The sequence below is a fragment of the Hibiscus syriacus genome, unplaced genomic scaffold (genome assembly GCF_006381635.1).
Source record: "Hibiscus syriacus cultivar Baekdansim isolate YM2019G1 unplaced genomic scaffold, ASM638163v2 tig00002237_pilon, whole genome shotgun sequence".
Taxonomy (NCBI): domain Eukaryota; kingdom Viridiplantae; phylum Streptophyta; class Magnoliopsida; order Malvales; family Malvaceae; genus Hibiscus; species Hibiscus syriacus.
Window position 1 is genome coordinate 20,102,095 of NW_024061918.1, and position 22,882 is coordinate 20,124,976.

General features: G+C 34.4%; 2 protein-coding genes and 1 pseudogene across 2 annotated transcripts; 1 reads left to right on the top strand and 2 right to left on the bottom strand.

The window, feature by feature from the left end:
* Nucleotides 1–1,687: 1,687 nt before the first annotated feature.
* On the top strand, nucleotides 1,688–3,359 carry LOC120143310 (elongin-C-like). Its single transcript, XM_039157667.1, has 4 exons — nucleotides 1,688–1,964; nucleotides 2,091–2,196; nucleotides 2,885–2,987; nucleotides 3,156–3,359. The coding sequence occupies exons 1-3, from the start codon at nucleotides 1,853–1,855 to the stop codon at nucleotides 2,961–2,963; spliced, it is 297 nt and encodes a 98-aa protein (XP_039013598.1). The 5' UTR covers nucleotides 1,688–1,852; the 3' UTR covers nucleotides 2,964–2,987; nucleotides 3,156–3,359.
* A 546-nt stretch (nucleotides 3,360–3,905) lies between these two features.
* Nucleotides 3,906–5,093, bottom strand: LOC120143320 (annotated as a pseudogene).
* A 791-nt stretch (nucleotides 5,094–5,884) lies between these two features.
* Nucleotides 5,885–21,997, bottom strand: LOC120139892 (proliferating cell nuclear antigen-like). Its single transcript, XM_039154996.1, has 2 exons — nucleotides 21,875–21,997; nucleotides 5,885–6,265 (listed from the first exon to the last, which is right to left on the bottom strand). Exons 1-2 carry the CDS (start codon nucleotides 21,980–21,982, stop codon nucleotides 6,065–6,067), a joined length of 309 nt encoding a protein of 102 aa, XP_039010927.1. The 5' UTR covers nucleotides 21,983–21,997; the 3' UTR covers nucleotides 5,885–6,064.
* Between the last annotated feature and the right edge of the window lie 885 nt (nucleotides 21,998–22,882).

Below are 22,882 nucleotides of genomic sequence, written 5' to 3' on the forward strand. Positions count from 1 at the left end.
TGAATGACTAAAAAAATTATCTTCAATGATCATATCTCATAGCAGATCAACATGTTTTCTTTGACTGACTGAGTATAAAGACCATTATGCCTAAAAATAAATTCAGACTTCAAAGGAAGAATTATGTTAATCCTTCTTAATAAACGATGTTTCTCTCATTTTCATCTGACTCCATCATTACTATACACCATGCTTAAGGTTGTATAAAGACTTTCGTAATCTACATATCAATGACTTACCATCTAATCCAACTTAAATTACAATATGTCGACTCTTTCCATTAAGTCCCCACTGAGGAATACCATCGAGTACTCAATTACTGGAAAGAGTTATACCCAATAAAATTTTAACAAAAAATACTTTAACCACAAGACTATAAATATTATACAAGTCAAAATTAGTTAGGGGCAGATGTATTAATTTTCCTAAAGGGTCAAGTACATCTTATTATTTCGATTTTTTTTTAAATGATCTAATGTATTAAGAAGAGGAGAGAGAAAAATAAAGAAGTTTGCATATTCAATTTTTTTAAAAAAATGAGTGTATTAGAATTATGGACCCTATTTTTTAATTTTTAGATCTATCCCAGTTATCAATCGAATCTTCTTTTAAATGATACTTCCGTCAATATTATATTTAATTTTAACATGTATCGATTGAATTAATAAACCACATTTTATTATCAATTGAATGTTTTATTTTTGTATTGCAATTTGAGCCGCCGCTTTGTACCATTCTTAATCCATGACTGATGATTCCCCCAATTCCCAAATAATGCGAGGGTAAACCCAATACTCGCACATCTTCACGTGTGTGAATCACGTGCTCTACCCGAGACCATTCTAAATCTGCACCCAAATTGGTAAGATGTAATAAAAAGAGAAAAAAAAAGGAAAAAAGGCTTAATTTCCAAATAAGTGTCCAAACTATCCCTTTTATGTTAAATAAGTGCCAAATAAGTGCCCACGGTTTTTTTTGTCCATCCAGGTGTCTAATGTTTGTAACATTGCCCTTTTAAGTATCCAGTTCGTCAACGTCGTTAGTTTTTCCTGTTAAGTGACACGTGTCAACACCTGGTAATTTTTAAAACTTTATATAAAATTTTTAAAAATAAAATTATATATTTAAAAAAAAGAAAAAACATAAATTTTGAAATAACCCCTAAACTTTGAAAACTTTAACTTCAACCTCTAAATCCATGTTGATCGCCGCCCTTTACCGTCGAAGAAGCTCCACCTGACCTTCCCTCTCCCGGTGACTATAACCCCTATGAAATCGTGACCGGTTGACGATCAATCGACCACAAATCGACATTTTAAATCTCACAAACTATAGGATGAAAATCGTGATCCCATGTGATTTCAATGGTGAATCAGTGACAACTACGATAATATATAACAAGTATGATGTCAAGTACTACGTCGGTGACGGTTGTGGCCGAAGAAGGCGTCGACAGAGGATTAATGTTAGGATTTAATATTTTGGGGTTATTTTATAATATTAGAAAAGTTAGAGTTTTTTATAAACATAAAAATATTTTTAATATTTTTTATAAAAAATTAATTTTAAAATTACCAGTATTGACATGTGATACTTAATGAAAAACTAACGGCATTGATGATTTAAGTATCTAAAAGGATAATATTTATAAGGTAAAAAAAATATAGGCACTTCTTTGAAGGAAAAAAAAGCATAGTTTGGGCATTAAGCCCCCAAAAAAAAATCCCTTGATTTAGAAGTTTCTATTTCCGTTTGAAGTATCATCGTCGCGAAGAATTAACACCCAAGAATCTGATTATTCCCGGAAAATCACTGACAATTTGACGGACTCTCTTGCGATCTCAAAGGAAAGATGAAGAAAGAGGACACAGTGAAACTCATCAGCGCTGAGGGGATGGAATTTGTTATCGACAAGGAAGCTGCCATGGTTTCTCAAACCATCCGTAACATGCTTACTTCTCCAGGTCTAATTATCTTTTCATTTCTTGTTATTTGATCTTTCTGGGCAATTGGGTTTTCTGGGTTCTTGCTTTTTTTTATTGGAAAAGCCTAATTTTGGACTTTTTTTTCTGTTTTGGGTGATGATGAAGGTGGTTTTGCGGAGGCGGAGCATGGGGAAGTGACTTTTCCGGAGATAAGTGCTGTGATTCTTGAGAAGATATGCCAGTATTTTTATTGGTCTCTTCAATATGCCAGGTTTGGGTTTTGTTTATTCTTGATTGTTCTTTTAGTCTTACGAGCTTCGATCCATGTCTGTTTTGGTGTCTTTTGGAAAGAAAAGTCCATGAATTGCAGCTTTATTCAATTGGTTGTTTTTTTCCTCTAGGAAAGTTCTTTGTATTGATTATATTGGAAGTGAATTATCAAATTATACAGTGGAATACTTTCATTGTTCTTATTAGGAACCAAATATAGTGTTCTAATGAAGTCATTGACAATTCATAGTGGCTCCTTCTGTTTGAGAGGAGTTGTAATTAAAATGGGAATCAAGAGACAAATGTTTCATTGCTATATGCTATAAAAAAGATTTGTCAATGAATTGTCTGGAAATGGAATGGAGAGAGGATGGAAAGTTTGTTATTCAAATTGTTGAGATTTATGATCACTTTCTTACTTCGTAGCTTAACCATTAGATTAACAAATTTTTCATCTTCACTCCTTTCCATCCTTTGTACCAAGTAGACCCTAAATATTTTCCAAAGATAGGAAGTTTTCTGAACATCTCTTTAACCACGGTATGGTATTTTAACAACTAATGAAATTCTTTAAACTCATCAAACTTAGTCTCTTATGCAAGAGCTATCAACTGGCTTTTTTTACTTTTGTTGCGAGCTCTTCCAATTTTTGTTTTAAGTTGAAAAGAAAAAGGATATAATTTTCCCAGGGGCAAAGAGACTGAGTTCCACATTGAACCTGAACTGACGCTGGAGCTGATGATGGCTGCTAATTATCTCCATACATAGCGATCTACTTTCCTTTATTATTAGGTAAAATGTTCTAGTTAACGCTGTGGAGCTTTTTGGTGCGCAAATGTTATCATTTCTGATTGTTTTTAGTTTGTCAATCTTTTGATTCAGCAATGGATTGGTTATTATTATTTCTGTACCAGTGTCGTTTTCAAGTTATCATCTGTCTCCTTTGTGTCTACCTTGCAGAAAGTACTCTGGCTTGGTGTTCTTGCCCGAGAGGAGTATCTATGTTGTGCGCGGTTTAGCTCTCTGCTGCAATGCATAGTGGTATATCTAAAACTATCTTATGTGATTGTTTTGACTTGGAACATAGACTGTTGTAGGCAAATGACAGCAGTTAATGCTAGACGTGTTATTGATTCTATACACTGAAATCACAATTTTAGACTACGAATGTTTATCGACTAATTGTATGTTTAGTTCAATGGATTTCCTTGTATGTTTTGTTGAATGGCTTTCCTTGTATGTTTTTCTTTTTATGGTATCGTATAACCTCGTATAGTTGTGCTACAGTGCAGGACCTTTTTGCTGCTTGAATTATATGATAAGCCTTCCGAAAGGCTATGTTACATTTTTCTTGAAGTATCCATGTTAGACACCCTTGTTGGACACATCCAAACATTGGTATAACTAAATGGTGTTTGGGAGTTTTACCTGCGCCTCGAACTGGTCATAATGCCTTGATTAAACATTTGAATTAGACGCTATTTTCTTATGAGATCTTTATGATGCAAAATAGGCCATAGGATAGGATAATGGTTGCAATATTGAGATCGAATACCAATCCTTTCAAATGTTGTCTTTAAGTAACAAATGCTTGAATCGTCGGATCTAAGGTCCAGGCTCAAATTTGCATGATGATTGAATTTAAAAGGAAAATGAGATTCTTTCACAATATTAAGAAAAATGAAACAGAAACTGGAAGTTGAAGTATTGCATCATCTCATTATTCCTCATATTCAGCTTCCTCTTCCTCATACTCTTCTTCATCGTCAGCTGTTGCATCTTGGTACTGCTGATACTCTCAGACCAAATCATTATTACTCTTCCTCATACTCTTAATTATTCCTCATATTCAGCTTCCTCTTCGTCATACTCTTCTTCATCCATGCCTTCACCTGTATACCAATGCAAGAAAACCTTCCTCCTAAACATAGCCGTAAACTGCTCGCTCACATGCCTAAACATCTCCTGTATCGATGTTGAATTCGCGATGAATGTCGATGCCATCTTGAGACCAGTTGTGGGATCTCACACCGTCGATTTCACATTGTTCGGAATCCATTCAACAAAGTAGGATGAGTTCCGGTTTTGAACATTCAACATCTGCTCATCCACTTCCTAGGTACTTGTTTTACCACGGAACATAGCCGATGCAGTCAAGTACCGGCCGTGTCGTGGGTCGGCTGCATACATCATGTTCTTTGCGTCCCACATTTGTTGAGTGAGCTCCGGAATGGGTTAGAACTCGGTATTGTTGGGATCCTCTAGAAGTGAGTGGTGCAAAGCTCAAACAAGTTTTTTTTAGATTAAAATAATTCTCTGTTACCTTGAAGACAATCGCAATTTTCAGCTTCTTTTCGAACAACATCAAGGACGGAGTCCATTAACTCAGCACCTTCAATGTAATGGCCTTTAGCCCAGTTGTTACCAGCACCAGACTGACCGAAAACGAAGTTGTCCGGTCGGAAAATATGTCCAATGGGACCGGATCTGATGCTGTCCATGGTACCAGTCTCAAGGTCCATAAGGACGGCACGAGGAACAAATCTACCACCACTGGCTTCATTTTAGTAGATATTGATCCTGTCGAGCTGAAGATCTGAGTCTCCATTGTAACGCCCAGTTGGACTTGGATCTATGCCGTGTTCGGCGCATACAACTTCCCAGAACTTGGCTCCGATTTTGTTGCCGCATTGGCCACGTTGAATATGAAGGATTTCACGCATTTTTGTTGGTCACCGGGAGGTTTCTTCAGGTTGAAGATGATGAGGGTGATTTAAGATTGCATTATTAGGAAGGTATTACAATGGGATTCTAATGGAAGAGCTGAGCTGTTCTTCACTGTATTAATTATTATTTTTTAGCCAATGGCTTTTCCTACATTTTTCAGTTTATGAGGCTGGCTTGCTGGTTCGTTACCACGGAATTTTGTACCGGCTATGAAAGATGCCTACTAAGAGATAATATACTAGATTTTTATAAATTTAATTACGTGATGTTATTTAAATAATATTTAATATGTATTTGAACATAAAAAATCATTATTAAAAAACGTAATTATTTTTTATAACAATCAATATTTTATCTATTGGTTGACTAATCTGAATAGAATAATGTAGGAATAAAGACAACTCTCCAAATTCTATATATTCCATTCGTCAACACCGAATTGAAAATATAATTGTATTATATCAATTAATAATTATATTTTTATATAATTATTGTATGATGTGAAAACACAAATATTCTAATAATTGGAATCATACCATGTAAGTGAATTATAAGGGAGAAACAATTATTCATCAAGAGAGCCTGTATTACCCCCATGTTTTTAAACTGAGCATGGCTAAACAATTTGCCAATGTCTGACACAGGCTAAAGACTTAACCCAGTTTACTTTGCTTAATCCAAATCTCTCCAGATCGGCCCATAAGCGAAATGGAAAATTTCCCTTAAACTTGGAGATCAATCGTTACCACCGGAGATGTCATGCTTAAAACATTAGACAAATTAGGTAAAATTGAGTGATTACATTTGTATTTTACCCAACAATATATATATATAGTGTTACCATCAATACATTCTCGAATTCATTGTAGCCATCAAATACTCAACATAATTAACTAGAACATATTAAATTGCAACAGAAATGAATACAAACAAGAACAAAATATGCAACAAATATTTATGACTTATCATCCATCGATACTAAACTACTTGATGTCTAGCTACCAAGTTAAAACTCAAAATAGAACTCTGATGGAACTTGGAAGCGCTAATAGCACAAACATGAATGCCCCATTTCACTAAACCAAGACAACCAAATCCATACCACAATCAAATTAAACTTCTGGTTTACTCTCATCTTCATCCTATTCAATCTTGGGTGCCAAATATAACCTAATATAGCCCATCTCATCTATCTTGTACTCAACCACAACTGGCAATTCCGAAGACAAGCTGATTGTCACAGTACTTGACAATGGAGTAGCCTTTGTAAATGAGTTCATGTACCTCAATGCGAATGTCAAAGAAACCGGCTCATTCATCTCTATGATTGTTGCTTCTTCTGGCTGCAAAGTGTTTTATAAAAAAAACTTCAACAAGACACCAAATTAATCAACTTAGATTGTATAGAATTACCCAGATTCAAGCAAATCACATTGCTTTTAGGAAAAGAATTGATGTGATCTCAATCAGCCCTGACTTTCGTCTTGATCTGATTAAATCATTGAAGTTCACCAAGGCTGATTTAAAGAGAGTTTTACCTTACTTCATCCTATATCTGCTCATTTATGCACTATATTTTATCATATGTTTGTATTTATCTCTTAGGATATGATTATCATATGATATCATTCATTGCATGAATTTGCATGAGTTTTATTAGTTGCAAGACATTAATTGCATTTAATAAGTGTGCTTTTCATTTAAGCATGCATTGCATTTAAAGCATCTAGTTCATTTAGGGAAGTAGTTCATTTATGCATATTTAGATCATTTAGTAAACTACTTCATTCATGCACCTAGTTCATTGAATAAAATTAATTCATTAATTAAACTAGTTATTCATCAAACTAGTTCATTTACTAGACTAACTCTTAATTGTTTCATGCATGTTTTCAATTAAAGATTGAATAAAATTCACCTGTGTCTAGATACATGAGAGAAGTTGAACGGTTTCAACATATGAAATAATATCTGTCAGAATATTTTCTAATTCTGGATGTGATACAGACGTTTTTGGGTCCATAAATCAATTGGAAAGTATTCTTCAATCTCTTAGCTTTCCAACGCCTTTTGAATCACCTCAATCCGATATCGGGAGCTTGAGATATGATTGATTTACTAAAGATAGTGCACGCTGGAATTTTCATTACGGGAATTTTATACACTGATGATTTGGATGAGTTTGAGCCAAGGAAGACTCATTTAATCTTCTACCAAGAGACAAGCAATTGATGGCCATCTTAATTAACCAATTCAAGGCATTCAAGATTGATATTATCTCCCATTGAAGGTCATTCATGTTCAAGCAAGGGGACGTGCAATAACCAACATTCAAAACTTAGGATTCAAGGCCTTTATCATCTTTTGAAGGTTGATCATATTCTACAAGGGAACAAGCAATGAAGGCTGATTTTGTTTCATTTAACCACCAAATTAAGTGATAAAATCAATAAGGAATTTGAAGAGACAAGTTGATTTGGGGATGTCCACATTTATGCTATAACTTCATTTATCCTCTTTTCTTCCATTTGCAAGCAAAACAAGGCAGTCCAAGAGTCACCCCTCCTTTTTGGACGAATTTAAGGATAGAATTACCTCAAATTAAAGCTTAATTCATCCATTTTCAATCTACATAATTTTCCATCAAAGGATAAGAAGAATGACAAGTCATTTAATTGAATTCAATTGATTTAGGTGATTGTTTATTTTAATTGTAAAAACTCTTCATATAGTGCCTATAAACACTATAAATAGGCACCTCAATGGCATTAGTACTTAAAACTTTTTGCATAATAAACTCTCTGAAATGTTGCTTTCATTTTAGTTCTTGGATTAGAACTTTATTGGTTTCTTGTCAGTTTTAAAGCCTTTTCCATTTCATTTTATTATAATGTTGATTCCTAGCTCACCTATAGCTAGTGGGTCACGTTCCATCCTCTTCCACCTCGATTCCATCATATTATATTGTTGGTTCTTAGCTATATATAACTAACGAGTCACAATCCATCATTTTTCTATATTCCTCCTCGCCAACTACAACCATCCTTCACCATTTTCGTTACATCCATTCAACCATTATAACCACCACACTTCTTTCATTTGAAAACCACTTTAAATCCATCCACATTCTTTTCAATTTCATTCTTTATTTGTTTATCTCATATTCACAACGTTAATTTTGCACTTTCAGAATCATTTCAAGCATTGCGGGGTTCTTTACAAGAATCATGATCAGGAAACAACGTATATGACACGAAACACATAATCGATATCATATCATTTGGTATCATAACGTAGGTTGGTTCAGTAAGATTGTAGTTTTCTCTCTCCCGAGTTAGTAAAAAAGAAAAAATTGAAAAAATAAAAAATAAAAAATTTAAAGAAGGCATGAGCAGTTCTTTTCATCTTTGAAAAAAATAATTAAGAAGGTTTCGTATTCGTTTCATCGCTTCTTTTATTATCTTTACAATTTCATTGTCTATTCTCATCTTCGTTTTTTCTTATAGCCAATTATTTCCTTACTCACATCATTTTTCCAACAAAGCCCCAATTGTTTCAGCCGAAGTCTACGAGACGCCTTGTAAACCTCGAGGGAGTTCCACAAGAACTTTAAAGGAAAGCAATAGCGGTAAAAGGCAAGAGACATTAAGGGTAAAAGCCATCCCGAGTGAAACACGAGAGGAGAAACTTTTCCTTGGAGTGTATTGGTGAGATTTTATTGGTGAGGATTTAAATCTTGTTATTTACTAACTATGTCTCAATAATCGAGAGATAATTCTCATGTTTTAGGAAAAGGTGACAACAAAAGTTACGGTGTTGCACCTAAATTACAAACGCAAACAATGATTCATGAGTTGTCAAGATTATGGAGGGAAGAAATAAGAACCATTTCAAGAGAAAGAAATATTGTAAAAAGATTATGGAGGGAAGAAATAAGAACCATGAAAAGATGACATAGTTTCTCAATCGAAGGAGTACATGTCAAAAGAGAATACTACTCCAACTAAATGCAACTTATATCCATATTTTAGATGCTATCATTGCTTGCGAAAAGGGCACACACCTAGTCATTGTCAAAATTGGAGTGCTAAAAAGCCTAAAGGCATTTATAAAGTCATCGCCAATTGTAAACCAAGAGAAGAAATCAATGTAGAGGCGATTGAACAAGTTAACCGAAGCCAAGATGAGAGCAAAGTTACAACCGTTGTAGATTCGAGAGATGAGATCTATTTGGAGATAAGTAAGTATGATCTTCCTTTAATTTGTACCACCAATGTTGGAATTGTTCCTAGTGCAAGCAAAGGTGTAAATATGTTTACATCAGAGGAAGAATCTAACTTCAAAGAGGAAAGCAACATAGAGTCTTCCACTGAAGGATATTTCTCAACAGGTCAATCCACAACCATTTGCAACGTCAATGATGAAAATGTTTGTTGTGTGCCCAAAGGCAAAGGCGAAGATGTGTCAAGAGCTATTCTTGAAATTAGTTACTGCACCAATGAACAAATAAAAAAAGGGCATTTGCATGAAAGGAAAAAAGTGGAAAAATGAAAAGAATGAAATTGAGAGAGTGGATGAAAGAAATGCTGGAATTGAAAATAAGTGTAGAAAAGAAAAAGAAAGTGGAGAACAGATTTTACCTAACAACTCTTCTTCTCCTATTATTTATCTTGTTTTGCAGGACAATCTAAGAGAAATCTTTTTCAAGAAGATGAGTCAAGAATCATGACTTTTGGAGAACTAAAGGACGTGTCATTTGAATCATCAATAGACATGACTTTTGGATACTCACAGGACAAGTCACTTGATGTTACAAGAGTTAAGCTATTGAAGTTCTAAAGAATGTCACTTGAAGTCCTAATAGTTGTGTTCGTTGACATTCCAAGAGCAATGCTAAGCTTGAAAAACATTCAGCAACCAACACCCATTAAATACCCACCATGGTTAGTTATTTTCATTCATTCTATTAATTACTTTTCATTTTCTAATTTTGGTTTATTTTGCACCAAAATAATTCATGTGCTTGGAGTTATCTTACCTACCTATGAGGACAAGTTCCATTTTCATTTGGAGGAAGATTGTCCCAACAAAAACAAGGCTACTCTACAAGTATATATTATGTCCAAAATCAGTCGATTCAAGAGTATGAAGCAAGCATCGTCCACCTACTCAAGAGCCATTTTATGGAAGGGCACAAAGATTAAAGGAGATGGTGTAACCTACCTACTTGAAGGAGTTCAAAAGTAAAGACTCTCCACCCACCCTCATGATGATTCAAAGGAACACAAAAAAGGAGTGCAAAGAACATATACCTCTTCAGATGAACAACATGGAAATGAAGTGCACAAGCAAGCAAAACTTAATTCCAAAGAATGAGGCTTATGCAAAACAAGAATGAAGAAGTTCCCAGCTAAAAGGAAGTCAAAAGTGTTTCTTTTTGTAGCAAGCTTCGATTTGGGGACATGTAACACCCCAATTTAGGGGCTAAATTTTATGAATTTTAAAGTATTAAATTTAATTGGTATTTTGGAGAAGAAATTGAAGATTAAATTGTAAAATTTTAAAGTTAGCATACTATTTTATAAAGTGCAGGAAATTCAGTGACTAAACTCATAATTTAGCCATTTTCCTTTATAAGAGAATTATAAGTTCTCTTCCCTCGATTGTTTTCTGCAAAATTTCCTCATTTTCCTCCTCCGGTCAATCCACTTTGAGCTCCGATCTACTCACCGTCCGGTCACCGTTCGACGAATCGAAACCACCTTCGTGTTCGTTGTCGACCGATGAACAAAACCCATCAAACCTCTCGTCGTGAATCGGCGTCGTTCGTCGTTAATTTTAATCGGAAGTATCATCAGTTTTAACTCAACTTCCGTTAGTTTTCCGTCAATTCAGTTCGATCCGGCCATCTGTTTTCGACACATCCCGCACCATCGTGTTCCTTGCATCGTTCTGAGTCCACAGGTGTCCTCCGTGTCTCCGTCGTCGTCGACGCGTGAGGGGGGTAAGGAAGTTAAAGTTTCCGACGTTTCGAAATCGAGCACTCCGCCATTCAAAATTGTGAACCGAGCTTGGTAAGTGTCTCAAAATGCCATAAAATATTTTTTATAAATTTTTCTGGAACTTTTCGGACAACGTAGCACTGTTCACGCGCCCCACGTGCCACCCCCTGCGATTGGGCTTCGTCTGGCAGCTTGGTGAACAGTTGAGCCGAGCCGCTGATCCGAGCCGAGCCAAGCCAACTAAGTCAACATGCGCTGAGTTAACACGGCTGAGCCAACTCACTGGGTCAACTCGTTGACTTTGACCGAGTCAACCTGTTGACTGTTGACTTTGACCGAGTCAACCCGTTGACCGTTGATCGTTGACTTTGACCAAAAAGTCAAAAATTTTGAAAAGTTATATTTTATGTTTTGTCGACGTCCCGAGTTCGATTCCGTTGTCCGTTTTACCAAATTCAGACCGAAAACCTCAAAATTATCAGTCAAACCGGTTGACTTTGACCAAAAAGTCAAAATTTTTTGAAAAGTCATATTTTATGTTTTTCGATGTCCTGAATCCAAATATGAAGTCCGTTTTGTCAAATTCGAACCCAGTAAGCTATTTTTCACTGATTTATAATCCGATTCGATTTGATTTTCGTAATTAAGCTCCGTTTTTGATGAAATTTCTGTTGATATGTATCTGAGGAATTATTGGAAATTGATTTCGAGATCGAGGACGTTCGAATGAAGTTAAATGGTCGATTATTATGACACAAAAATCGAGGTAATACATTACTACCTCTTTATGCTTTATGGAACATGTTGATAATGGATAAATGCATGAATGTATATGATTGGTCTATTATGCCTGTTTGATTATGGATAGATTCAAACCGAATACGATTTAAGTGATAAATTAGTTAAGATTCTATTGAATTTAAAGTCTTGTGATTAAGTGATAATGGAATCAGTCCTGAATATGTAAATTATAATTTATCTCATTAAAGGTACTTGGATGATAAATTATGAGAATACTTCGACTAGGTAAAATTAAAAAAATACCCTTATGTTGTAATAAAGACAAAAATTGACCCTGGAAGTTTGATAAGAATTTTAAAGACATATTGGTATGATGAAACCACTGATGTGTACAGAAAGTACTGGTTTTGCTTAGGAAATCTGGATAACCGATTTCTAAATCAAAGATGACTTGTACCAGATACTAGAAGTTTTTTTAAGGAATAATTTAAAGTTTAGAGATTATCCGGGAAAGAGATTAACCCTAGAATCTCTAAATTATAATTATTCTTGTTAAGAGTTTTAATAATGAAATTATCAGGCTAAGAAATTATGAAAACGCCCTTGAGAGGTAAAAATAGTCCGAGTTGACCATGAACGAGAAAATACTTTGAGAATTCGTACTTAACCCGATAAATTATAGATTTAATTGTTAAAATCATGTCTTTGTACAAAAAAGTCCTGATATCATGTTTGTAACATCTGAGAAAGCAGTTGACCTGAAAATCTCCGAGTTAAGAGTATATACTTGAAGAATAAATTATTGAGGGTTCTTCTTTATATGAATTGTTCGAAAGGATTAGAATAGATGATAAGTTTAAATTAAGTAATAAGATCGGACGAAAGGAAAGGATTTAAATACCCTGAATCTATAAAATGACAAAAATACCCCTGAAATAGAAATGACCCAAGAATATCACCAAGCCCATGAATGAATGGTTATCCTCAAGCTCTGAAATGAATGGAAAAATATTAAGCACCAAAATTACCAAAATACCCTTATGGACTAGATTAAGTAAATGTCTTGGATTAATTAAGGAATCCAAATAAGCATAGGTGTTGTACTACCCTTAAAAGTTATGGAACACATTAAACTGGTCAAGCAACGCTATGGCTATATTAGTACCTGAATGGCATAGATGCTACTTGAATGCTTGTTCTTCTCCTTAAGTTTGGATCGATGATAATTATAGAAGTACTCAGCTCAGCTCAACTCTAAATCGCATTCGATACTAAGAAGTGGATATTCGTTAGAAAAATCAACAAAGAAGACCAATTTGAACTGAACAAAAATACAATATGTATCCGAAATTCAGAAATGTCCGAATTACTCTGGAAAACTCTGAAGTAACCGGGATAGACTTGAATACTAAGTGAACTAAGTAAGCTCAATGACTGATGATTAAATAAGTTATTTGGATGAGTTTGGGAATGCTAATGAACTTACATGATGTACTGTCCTTATGGGTCATGGACTAAAAATCAAGCACGTCAACATTTCATGGTATTGTTGAAACGTGGAAATGAAATAAAAACTATTGGAAGATTTATTCGTCGATGATTCTGAAGATGATCAATGGACAAGAATTTTTGGTATTAAAGAGTAAATAACCTGGAAGGACAATGAATTGACCAGTCGACAAACATGAATTATGGGAGTTGTTCCTCTCGAGTTATTCGATCGATATATTTTGTATAAAGGTTTCTGAATACTTTTCTGATGCACATGAATCATAGTGTAATTCTAAAGTATCAACCTTAAATGTTGGATTAGATCAGTTAGTAATTGATTCCCTTCAATAGGACCTCGTTTTTGGAATCCGATCAAATTACATCAGTTTCATGTTATCCATTCTGATAACTACTAGGTGTCTCTGAAAATACTTGGATATCCTAGTGTGTTCCACATGTACTACATGACGATTTTATATGTTTTTAAATGAGTTTCACCGAAATTATTGATTTACAAGTTTATGAACCATGTCAACATGTTATATGTTTTCCGATTATGGTTTGCACCGAAAATATGAATTATTCTTGATTTATGACATCATGGAATCTACTGGTTTTATAAACTATGGTTACTTGAAATATATTATCGGGTTTCCTGTTCTCACTGGAAAATATGATCTTGATAAATCACATACTGCATATTTTTATGAGACAATACTCGATATTCTGAATACAGTTTATTTTGATATCTGATTTACCACATATTTTTTATATGGGTTCTGGTTACGGTATTTTTGTACATGATTTCTAAATATGGAACATTTTCATATTTTAATGGATTAATTACCGTTACCGCATGTTCCTTTGTTGTGTGCAAGGGTAAGCCTTACAGTTTCCCCAGGTTCCTTTGCTGTGTGCAAGGGTAAGCCTTACAGTTTCCCCAGGTTCCTTTTCTGTGTGCAAGGGTAAGCCTTACAGTTTCCCCAGGTTCCTTTGTTGTGTGCAAGGGTAAACCTTACAGTTTCCACAGGTTCTTTTGCTGTGTGCAAGGGTAAGCCTTACAGTTTCCCCTAGGTTCCTTTGTTGTGTGCAAGGGTAAGCCTTACAGTTTCCCTAGGTTTCTTTGTTGTGTGCAAGGGTAAGCCCTTATAGTTTCTCAGGCTCTTTTTCTATGTGTAAGGGTAAGACCTTATCGTTTTTGCATGCTCCTCTACTTTCTGAATAGAGTAAATATGTTTTAAAATGCTACTGTTTTAAAAGAGAACTGTATATTTTTACTGGTTTTGCGGGAACACAATAGATAACCTATTTTGATCTCCTGAACTCAATCATTCGAAATATTTACCTGAACTGAAAGCTCATTGTCCGTTACCACCTGAAATATCAGTAGGATCTCCGCTTAGCATAAAAATATGTAGATGTTCGGAACCAATAAGGAAATATATGTTTATATGTATATGCACGTTCTTCAGCATCACCTAGTAATTATGTATTACTGAGCTTTCCAAAGCTCACTCTTTACTCATCTTTTCAGGTTAAAAGAATCATACCAGTGCATCTATCAACATCAGTAAAGAAGCTTTTCCGGCGTGGCTTGCAGAGAATGGTACATGTGATTAGGGGCATGTAATTGTATTTTGTTTTATATACGAGTCTGAAAATCTGTTTTATTTCTGCATACTGATAAATCATTTTATAAGTTACATGTTTTAATAAAAGTTTTAAATTTTCCACTATTTTTACAATGGGTCGCTTTGGTGGCCCTAATGTGACACTCCAGATCGAATCTGGTTACCCGCATTGGTTTGAGGGGGTTACATTTAGTGGTATTAGAACGATAGTTGAGTTAAAATTTTCATGATAGACTGACCGGTTGAATTTCAAAAGATGTCTTATCAGTACATGCCCCTAGAATACAATCGTACTTCTCTGAGCCGTAACTCCAAGGTTGAGTCCCTATCTGTAGCGAGCAAACCTAAGTTTTAATCCGTTAGGAATCTACCATTGCATAAAGGAATATCAGTAACGTCTGTCTAAATTCTGTAAGTACTTCACGAGCCATGTGATAGTTACTCATTTGAGAAATTCCAAACCAACTCCAGAAATGAAATTGGGATATGTTATTGCTCTATGGGCCTATTCTCATAACCAATGATGAATTGATTTCACAAGGATAAATTTGTTCTGATTCTTTTATTGAAATGAGGGAGTTATGACGAAAATGTATACTCAACTGGTTAAGGATTAGTAAAGAACACGTACTTATGTAAAAGTTATTTGAAGATATGAAAGAACAGATGGAATTTTCATTTCTATATTTCAGTGACATGAATGAATTTCAAGGATGAAATTCTTTTAAGGATGGGAGAATTATAACACCCCAATGTAGGGGCTAAATTTTATGATTTTTGAAGTATTAAATTTAATTGATATTTTGGGAAAGAAATTGAAGATTAAATTGTAAAATTTTAAAGTTAGCAGACTATTTTATGAAGTGCATGAAATTCAGTGACTAAACTCATAATTTAGCCATTTTTATGAGAGAATTATAAGTTCTCTTCCCCCTATGTTTTTTGCAGAATTTCCTCATTTCCTCCTCCGGTCAACCCACTTTAAGCTCCGATCTACTCACCGTCCGGTCACCGTTCGACGGACTGAAACCATCCTCGTGTTCGTTGTCGACCGATGAACAAAACCCCTCAAACCTCTCGTCGTGAATCGGCGTCATTCGTCATTAATTTCAATCGAAAGTATCATCGATTTTAACTCAACTTCCATTGGTTTTCTGTCGATTCACTTCGATCTGACCATACGTTTTCGACACCTCCCGTACCATCGTGTTCCTTGCATCGTTCCGAGTCCACCGATGTCCTTCGTGTCTCCGTCGTCATCGGTGCGTGAGGGTGTGAGAAACGCAACGTTTCTGATGTTTCGAAATAGAGCTCTCCGCTATTCAAAATTGTGAACCGAGCTTGGTAAGTGTCTCAAAATGCCATAAAATATTTTTTAGAAATTTTTCTAGAATTTTTCAGACATTGTAGCACTGTTCACGCGCCCCACTTGCCACCCCCTACTAGTGGGCTTCGTCTGGCAGCTTGGTAAACAGTTGACCCGAGCCGAGCCGCTGAGTCGAGCCAAGCTGATTGAGTCAACCTGCGCTAAGTTAACTCGGCTGAATCAACTCACTGGGTCAACTCGTTGACTTTGATCGAGTCAACCCGTTGACCGTTGACTTTGACCAAAAAGTTAAAAATTTTGAAAAATCATATTTTATGTTTTTCGACGTCCTGAGTTTGATTCTGCAACCCGTTTTAGCTAATTCGGACCCGAAAGTCTCGAAATTGACAGTCAAACACGTTGACTTTAATTTTGACCAAAAAAGTCAAAATTTTTGAAAAGTCATATTTTTATGTTTTTTGACGTCCTGAATCCGAATATGAAGTCTGTTACATCAAATTCGAACCTGGTAAGCTATTTTTCACTGATTTATAATCCGATTCGATTCGATTTTCGTAATTAAGCTCTGTTTTTGATGAAATTTCTGTTGATATGAATCTGAGGAATTACTGGAAGTTGATTTCAAGATCGAGGACGTTCGAATGAAGTTAAATGGTCGATTATTATGGCAAACAAAATCAAGGTAATACATTATTACATCTTTATGCTTAATGGAATATGTTGATAATGGATAAATGCATGAATGTATATGATTGGTCTATTATGCCTGTTTGATTATGGATAGATTCGAACTGAATACGATTTAAGTGATAAATTAGTTAAGATTCTATTGAATTTAAAGTCTTGTGATTAAGTGATAAAGGAATCAGTCCTGAATATGTAAATTATAATTTATCTCATTAAAGGTACTTGGATGATATATTATGAGAATACTTCGATTAGGTAAAATTACAAAAATACCCTTATATTGTAATAAAGACAAGAATTGACTCTAGAAGTTTGATAAGAATTTTAAAGACATATTGGTATGATGAAACCACTGATGTGTACAGAAAATACTGGTTTTGCTTAGGAAATCTGAATAACCGATTTCTAAATCAAAGATTGCTTGTACAAGATACTAGAAGTTTTGTAAAGGAATAATTTAAAGTTTAGAGATTATCCGGGAAAACGATTAATCCTAGAATCTCTAAATTATAATTATTCTTGTTAAGAGTTTTAATACTGAAATTATCGGGTTAGAAAATTACAAAAATGCCCTTAAGAGGTAAAAATAATCTGAGTTGACCATGAACGAGAAAATACTTTGAGAATTCGTACTTAACCCGATAAATTACAGATTTAATTGTTAAAATCCTATCTTTGTACAGAAAAATCATGATAACCTGTTTGTAACATCTGAGAAAGTAATTGACCTGAAAGTCTCCAAGTTAAGAGTATATACTTGAAGAATATATTATTGAGGATGCTTCTTTATAAGAATTGTTCGAAAGGACTGGAATAGATGATAAGTTTAAATTAAGTAATAAGATCAGACGGAAGGAAATGATTTAAATACCCTGAATCTGTAAAATGACAAAAATACCCCTCAAATGAAAATGACCTAAGAATATCACCAAGCCCAAGAATGAATGATTATCCTCAAGCTCTGAAATGAATGGAAAAATATTGAGAACCAAAATTACCAAAATACCCTTATGGACTATATTAAGTAAATGTCTTGGATTAAATAAGGAATCCAAATAAGCATAGGTGTTGTACTACCTTTAAAAGTTATGGAACACATATTAAACTGGTCAACCAATGCTAGGGTTATATCAGTACCTGAATGGCATAGATGCTACTTGAATGCTTGTTCGTCTCCTTAAGTTTGGATCGATAATAATTATTAAAGTACTCAGTTCAACTCTAGATCGCATTCGGTACTAAGAAGTGGATATTCATTAGAAAAATCAACCAAGAAGACCAATTTGAACTGAACATAAGTACAATATGTATCCAAAATTCAGAAATGTCTGAATTACTCTGTAAAACTTTGATGTAACCGAGATAGACTTGATTACTAAGTGAACTAAGTAAGCTCAATGACTGATGATTAAATAAGTGATTTGGATGAGTCTGGGAATGCTAATGAACTTACATGATGTACTGTCCTTATGGGTCATGGACTACAAATCAAGCACATCACCATTTCATGGTATCGTTGAAACGTGGAAATGAAATAGAGACCATTGGAAGATTTATTCGTCGATGATTCTGAAGATAATCAATGGACAAGAATTTTTGGTATTAAAGAATAAATACCCTGGAAGGAAATGAATTGACCAGTCGACAAACATTAATTATGGGAGGTGTTCATTTCGAGTTGTTTGATAATCAGATCAATCGACATATTTTGTATAAAGGTTTCTGAACACTTTTCTGATGCACATGAATCATAGTGTAATTCTAAAGTATCAACCTTAAATATCAGATTAGATCGGTTAGTAATCGATTCCATTCAATAGGACTTCATTTTTTGAATCCTATCAAATTACATCACTTTCATGTTATACATTCTGATAACTACTAAGTGTCTCTGAGAAATACTTGGATATCCTAGTGTGTTCCACATGTACTACATGACGATTTTATATGTTTTTAAATGAGTTTCACCGAAATTATTGATTTACAAGTTTATGAACCATGGTAACATGTTATATGTTTTTCGATTATGGGTTTCACTGAAAAATATGAATTATTCCTTATTTATGACATCATGGAATCTATTGGTTTTATGAACTATGGTTACTTGAAATATATTATCGGGTTTTCTGTTTTAACTGGAAAATATGATCTTGATAAATCACATACTGCATATTTTTATGAGACAATACCCAATATTCTGAATACAGTTTATTTTGATAATTGATTTACCACAAATTTTTTATATGGGTTTTGGTTACGATATTTTTGTACATGATTTCTAAATATGGAAAATTTTCATATTTTAATTATCGTTACCGCAGGTTCCTTTGCTGTGTGCAAAGGTAAGCATTACAGTTTCCCCAGGTTCCTTTGTTGTGTGCAAGGGTAAGCCTTATAGTTTCCCCAGGTTCCTTTGTTGTGTGCAAGGGTAAGCCTTATAGTTTCCCCAGGTTCCTTTGTTGTGTACAAGGGTAAGCCTTACAGTTTCCCTAGGTTTCTATGTTGTGTGCAAGGGTAAGACCTTATAGTTTCCCAAGCTCTTTTGCTATGTGCAAGGGTAAGGCCTTATCGTTTTTGCATGCTCCTCTGCTTTGTGAATAGGGTAAATATGTTTTAAAATGCTATTGTTTTAAAAAAAGATCTGTATCTTTTTACTGGTTTTGCGGGAACATAATAGATAACCTATTTTGATCTCATGAACTCAGTCATTCGAAATATTTACCTGAACTGAAAGCTCATTGTCCGTTACCACCTGAAATATCAGTAGGATCTCCGCTTAGCATAAAAATATGTAGATGTTCAGAACCAATAAGGAAATATATGTTTATCTGTATATGCACGTTCTTCAGCATCATCTGGTAATTCTGTATTACTGAGCTTTCCAAAGCTCACTCTTTACTCATCTTTTCAGGTTAAAAGAATCGTATCAGTGCATCTATCGACATCAGTAAAGAAGTTCTTTCGACGTTGCTTGCAGAGAATGGTACATGTGATTAGGGGGCATGTAATTGTATTTTGTTTTATATACGAGTCTGAAAATCTGTTTTATTTCTGCATACTGATAAATCATTTTATAAGTTACATGTTTTAATAAAAGTTTTAAATTTTCCACTATTTTTACAGTGGGTCGCTCCAATGGCCCTAATGTGACACTTCAGATCGGATCGAGTTACTCGTATCGGTCTGAGGGGGTTATAGGACAAATCACATTAAAGAGTGAGGGAATGATGTGATCCCAATCAGCCCTAACCTTCTTCTTGATCTGATTAAATCATTTAAGTTCACTAAAGTTGATTCAAAGGGAGTTCTACCTTACTTCATCCTATACATGATCATTTATGCACTATATTTTATCATATGTTTGTATTTACCTCTTAGGATATGCTTATCATATGATATCATTTATTGCATGAATTTGCATAGTTTTATTAGTTGCATGACATTTATTGCATTTAATAAGTGTGTTGTTTATTTAAGCATTCATTGCATTTAAAGTATCTAGTTCATTTAGGGAAGTAATTCATTTATGCATATTTAGATCATTTACTATGCTACTTCATTCATGCATCTAGTTCATTGAATAAAGCTAGTTCATTAATTAAACTAGTTCATTCATCAAATTAGTTCATTTACTAGACTAACTCTTAATTTTTTCATGCATGTTTTCAATTAAATATTGAATAAAGTTCACCTTTGTGTCTAGGTGCATGAAAAAAGTTGAATGATTTCAACAGATGCAAGAATATCTGCTAGAATGTCTTCTAATTTTGGATCTGATACAGACTTTTTGGGTCCATAAATCAATTGGAAATTATTCCTCTATCTCTTAGCTTTCTAACGCCTTTTGAATCACCTAAATCCGATATCGGAAACTTGAGATATGATCGATTTACTGAAGACAGTGTAAGCTGGAATTTTCATTACGCGAATTTTATACAATGATGATTTGGATGAGTATGAGCCAAGGAATACTCCTTTCATCTTCTACCAAGAGACAAGCAATTGATGGACATCTTAATTCACCAATGCAATGCATTCAAGGTTGATGTTATCACCCATTGAAAGCCATTCATGTTCAAGCAAGGGGACATGCAATAACCAACATTCAAAACTTAGCATTCAAAGCCTTTATCATCTTTTGAAGGCTGGTCATATTCTACAATGGAACAAGAAATGAAGGCTGATTTTATTTCATTTAACCACCAAATTAAGTGATAAAATCATCAAGAAATTTGAAGAGACAAGTTGATTTGGACATGTAAGATGTCCACATTTATCCTATGACTTCATTTATCATATTTTCTTCCATTTGCAAGCAAAGCAAGGCAGCCCAAGAGTCACTTCTCTTTTTTGGACGAATTTAAGGCTAGAATTATCTCAAATTAAATCTTAATTCATCCATTTCAATCTACATAGACAACCATCAAAGGATAAGAAGAATGACAAGTCATTTAATTGAATTCAATTGCATTTAGGTGATTGTTTATTTTAATTGTAAAAACTCTTCATATGGTACCTATCAACACTATAAATAGGCACCTCAATTTCATTTTATTATAACGTCGGTTAGTAGCTCACCTATAGCTAGTGAGTCACGTTTCATCCTCTTCCACCTCGATTCCATCATATTAATTGTTGGTTCTTATATAGCTAATGGGTCACAATCCATCCTTTGAATTTATATCATCCTCCTCGCCGACTACAACTATCCTTCACCATTTTCGTTACATTCATTCAACCGTTATCACCACCGCACTTCTTTCATTTGAAACCCACTTCAAATCCATCCACATCTTTTTCAATTTCATTCTTTATTTGTTTATCTCATATTCACAACGTTAATTTTGCACTTTCAGAATCATTTCAAGCACTGCGGGGTTTCTTATTAGAATCACGATCCTCGAAACACAATCGATATCATATCAAGAATAATAATAGTTTGGCTAATAACTATACCTATAAAAGTTAAATAAATTTAATGATCATTTTATTAATTTTATAAGCTCAATGGACAAAACAATAATTTGAGCCTAATAACTACAAAATTGCAGTCCTAAAGGGTAAAAAGCATACTTTATCCACTGAGGTATTTTGCCTGAGAACAATAGTTGCAGTTCCAATATCACCTCTTGCGGAAAATATCACACCTTTGGTTACAGAGATAACAACTGCAAACCACATCGAAGAAGAGTTTACTTTGAACAAGTACATGGGACAAACATAATGGATGATACCATAGTCGATTATGGTCAGTTTTTGTTCATAAACGACAACATTCCATAAAATAACAACGTATCATGATTCTATAAAACATCAAATCATTTAAAGCAAAAAGTTTCAGCAGTACCAGTATCACCAATGCTAGCAAGATCTTTACAAATCCTTGCCAACTCAGCTGAAGGCATCTGTTGAGTTAATCGATCGACGGAATCAGCCAAGAGGGAGGTGAATTGGCAATTAAAGATTACGTGGAAGCTTTTGCAGAAAAATTGAAAGTAATTGCACAGCGATTTACAGTGGTTCGACTTTCTCAAACAAAGTCTACGTCCACTACCTTAGCTATCCACACTAAGGATTTTCCAACAAATTCACTAATTTGTTCTTTCTTTTGAGGCCAAAGAGATAACCTTACAAAATCCCTCAAGAGTATACCTCAACTCTTGAGAACACTCTTTTTCCCAAAGAGAAGATTACAAATTTGCAAACTTACAAGAAAACCTCACAAGGTAAGATGTTTGCACAATTCTAGAACAAGAAAAGAACACTCAAAGATAATTACAAATGAGCACAAATGGTGTTCTTGAAAGCAAAATGAATATTGAAAGGAAAATTGGCTTGATTTTCACAAACTTGGTGTTTGATGCTTTCTCTCTTGTTTCTCTATGATTTCTTGTTGATCAAGGGCTTCAGAACTTGTTTAAATACACATTGAATCTCTTCTGAACGTTGGGGATGATTAGTGAAGATCATATAGCCGTTTTAGTGTGAAAACAATTAATAAAACAGTTTAGAGCGTGGGGGGAATCGGTACCCCCTATGGGGAATCAGTTCCCTAAGTGTAAAATTCAAATATTTCGACCG

Bases quoted from the DNA above. Each gene is read 5' to 3' on its own strand.
- LOC120143310 (XM_039157667.1), top strand. From the start codon at position 1,853: ATGAAGAAAGAGGACACAGTGAAACTCATCAGCGCTGAGGGGATGGAA. The intron at 1,965-2,090 runs GTCTAATTATCT...GTGATGATGAAG, and splicing joins TAACATGCTTACTTCTCCAG to GTGGTTTTGCGGAGGCGGAG. The intron at 2,197-2,884 runs GTTTGGGTTTTG...TAATTTTCCCAG, and splicing joins TGGTCTCTTCAATATGCCAG to GGGCAAAGAGACTGAGTTCC.
- LOC120139892 (XM_039154996.1), bottom strand. From the start codon at position 21,982: ATGTGGTTTGCAGTTGTTATCTCTGTAACCAAAGGTGTGATATTTTCC. The intron at 6,266-21,874 runs GTATGCTTTTTA...AACACTTTGCAG, and splicing joins AAAATACCTCAGTGGATAAA to CCAGAAGAAGCAACAATCAT.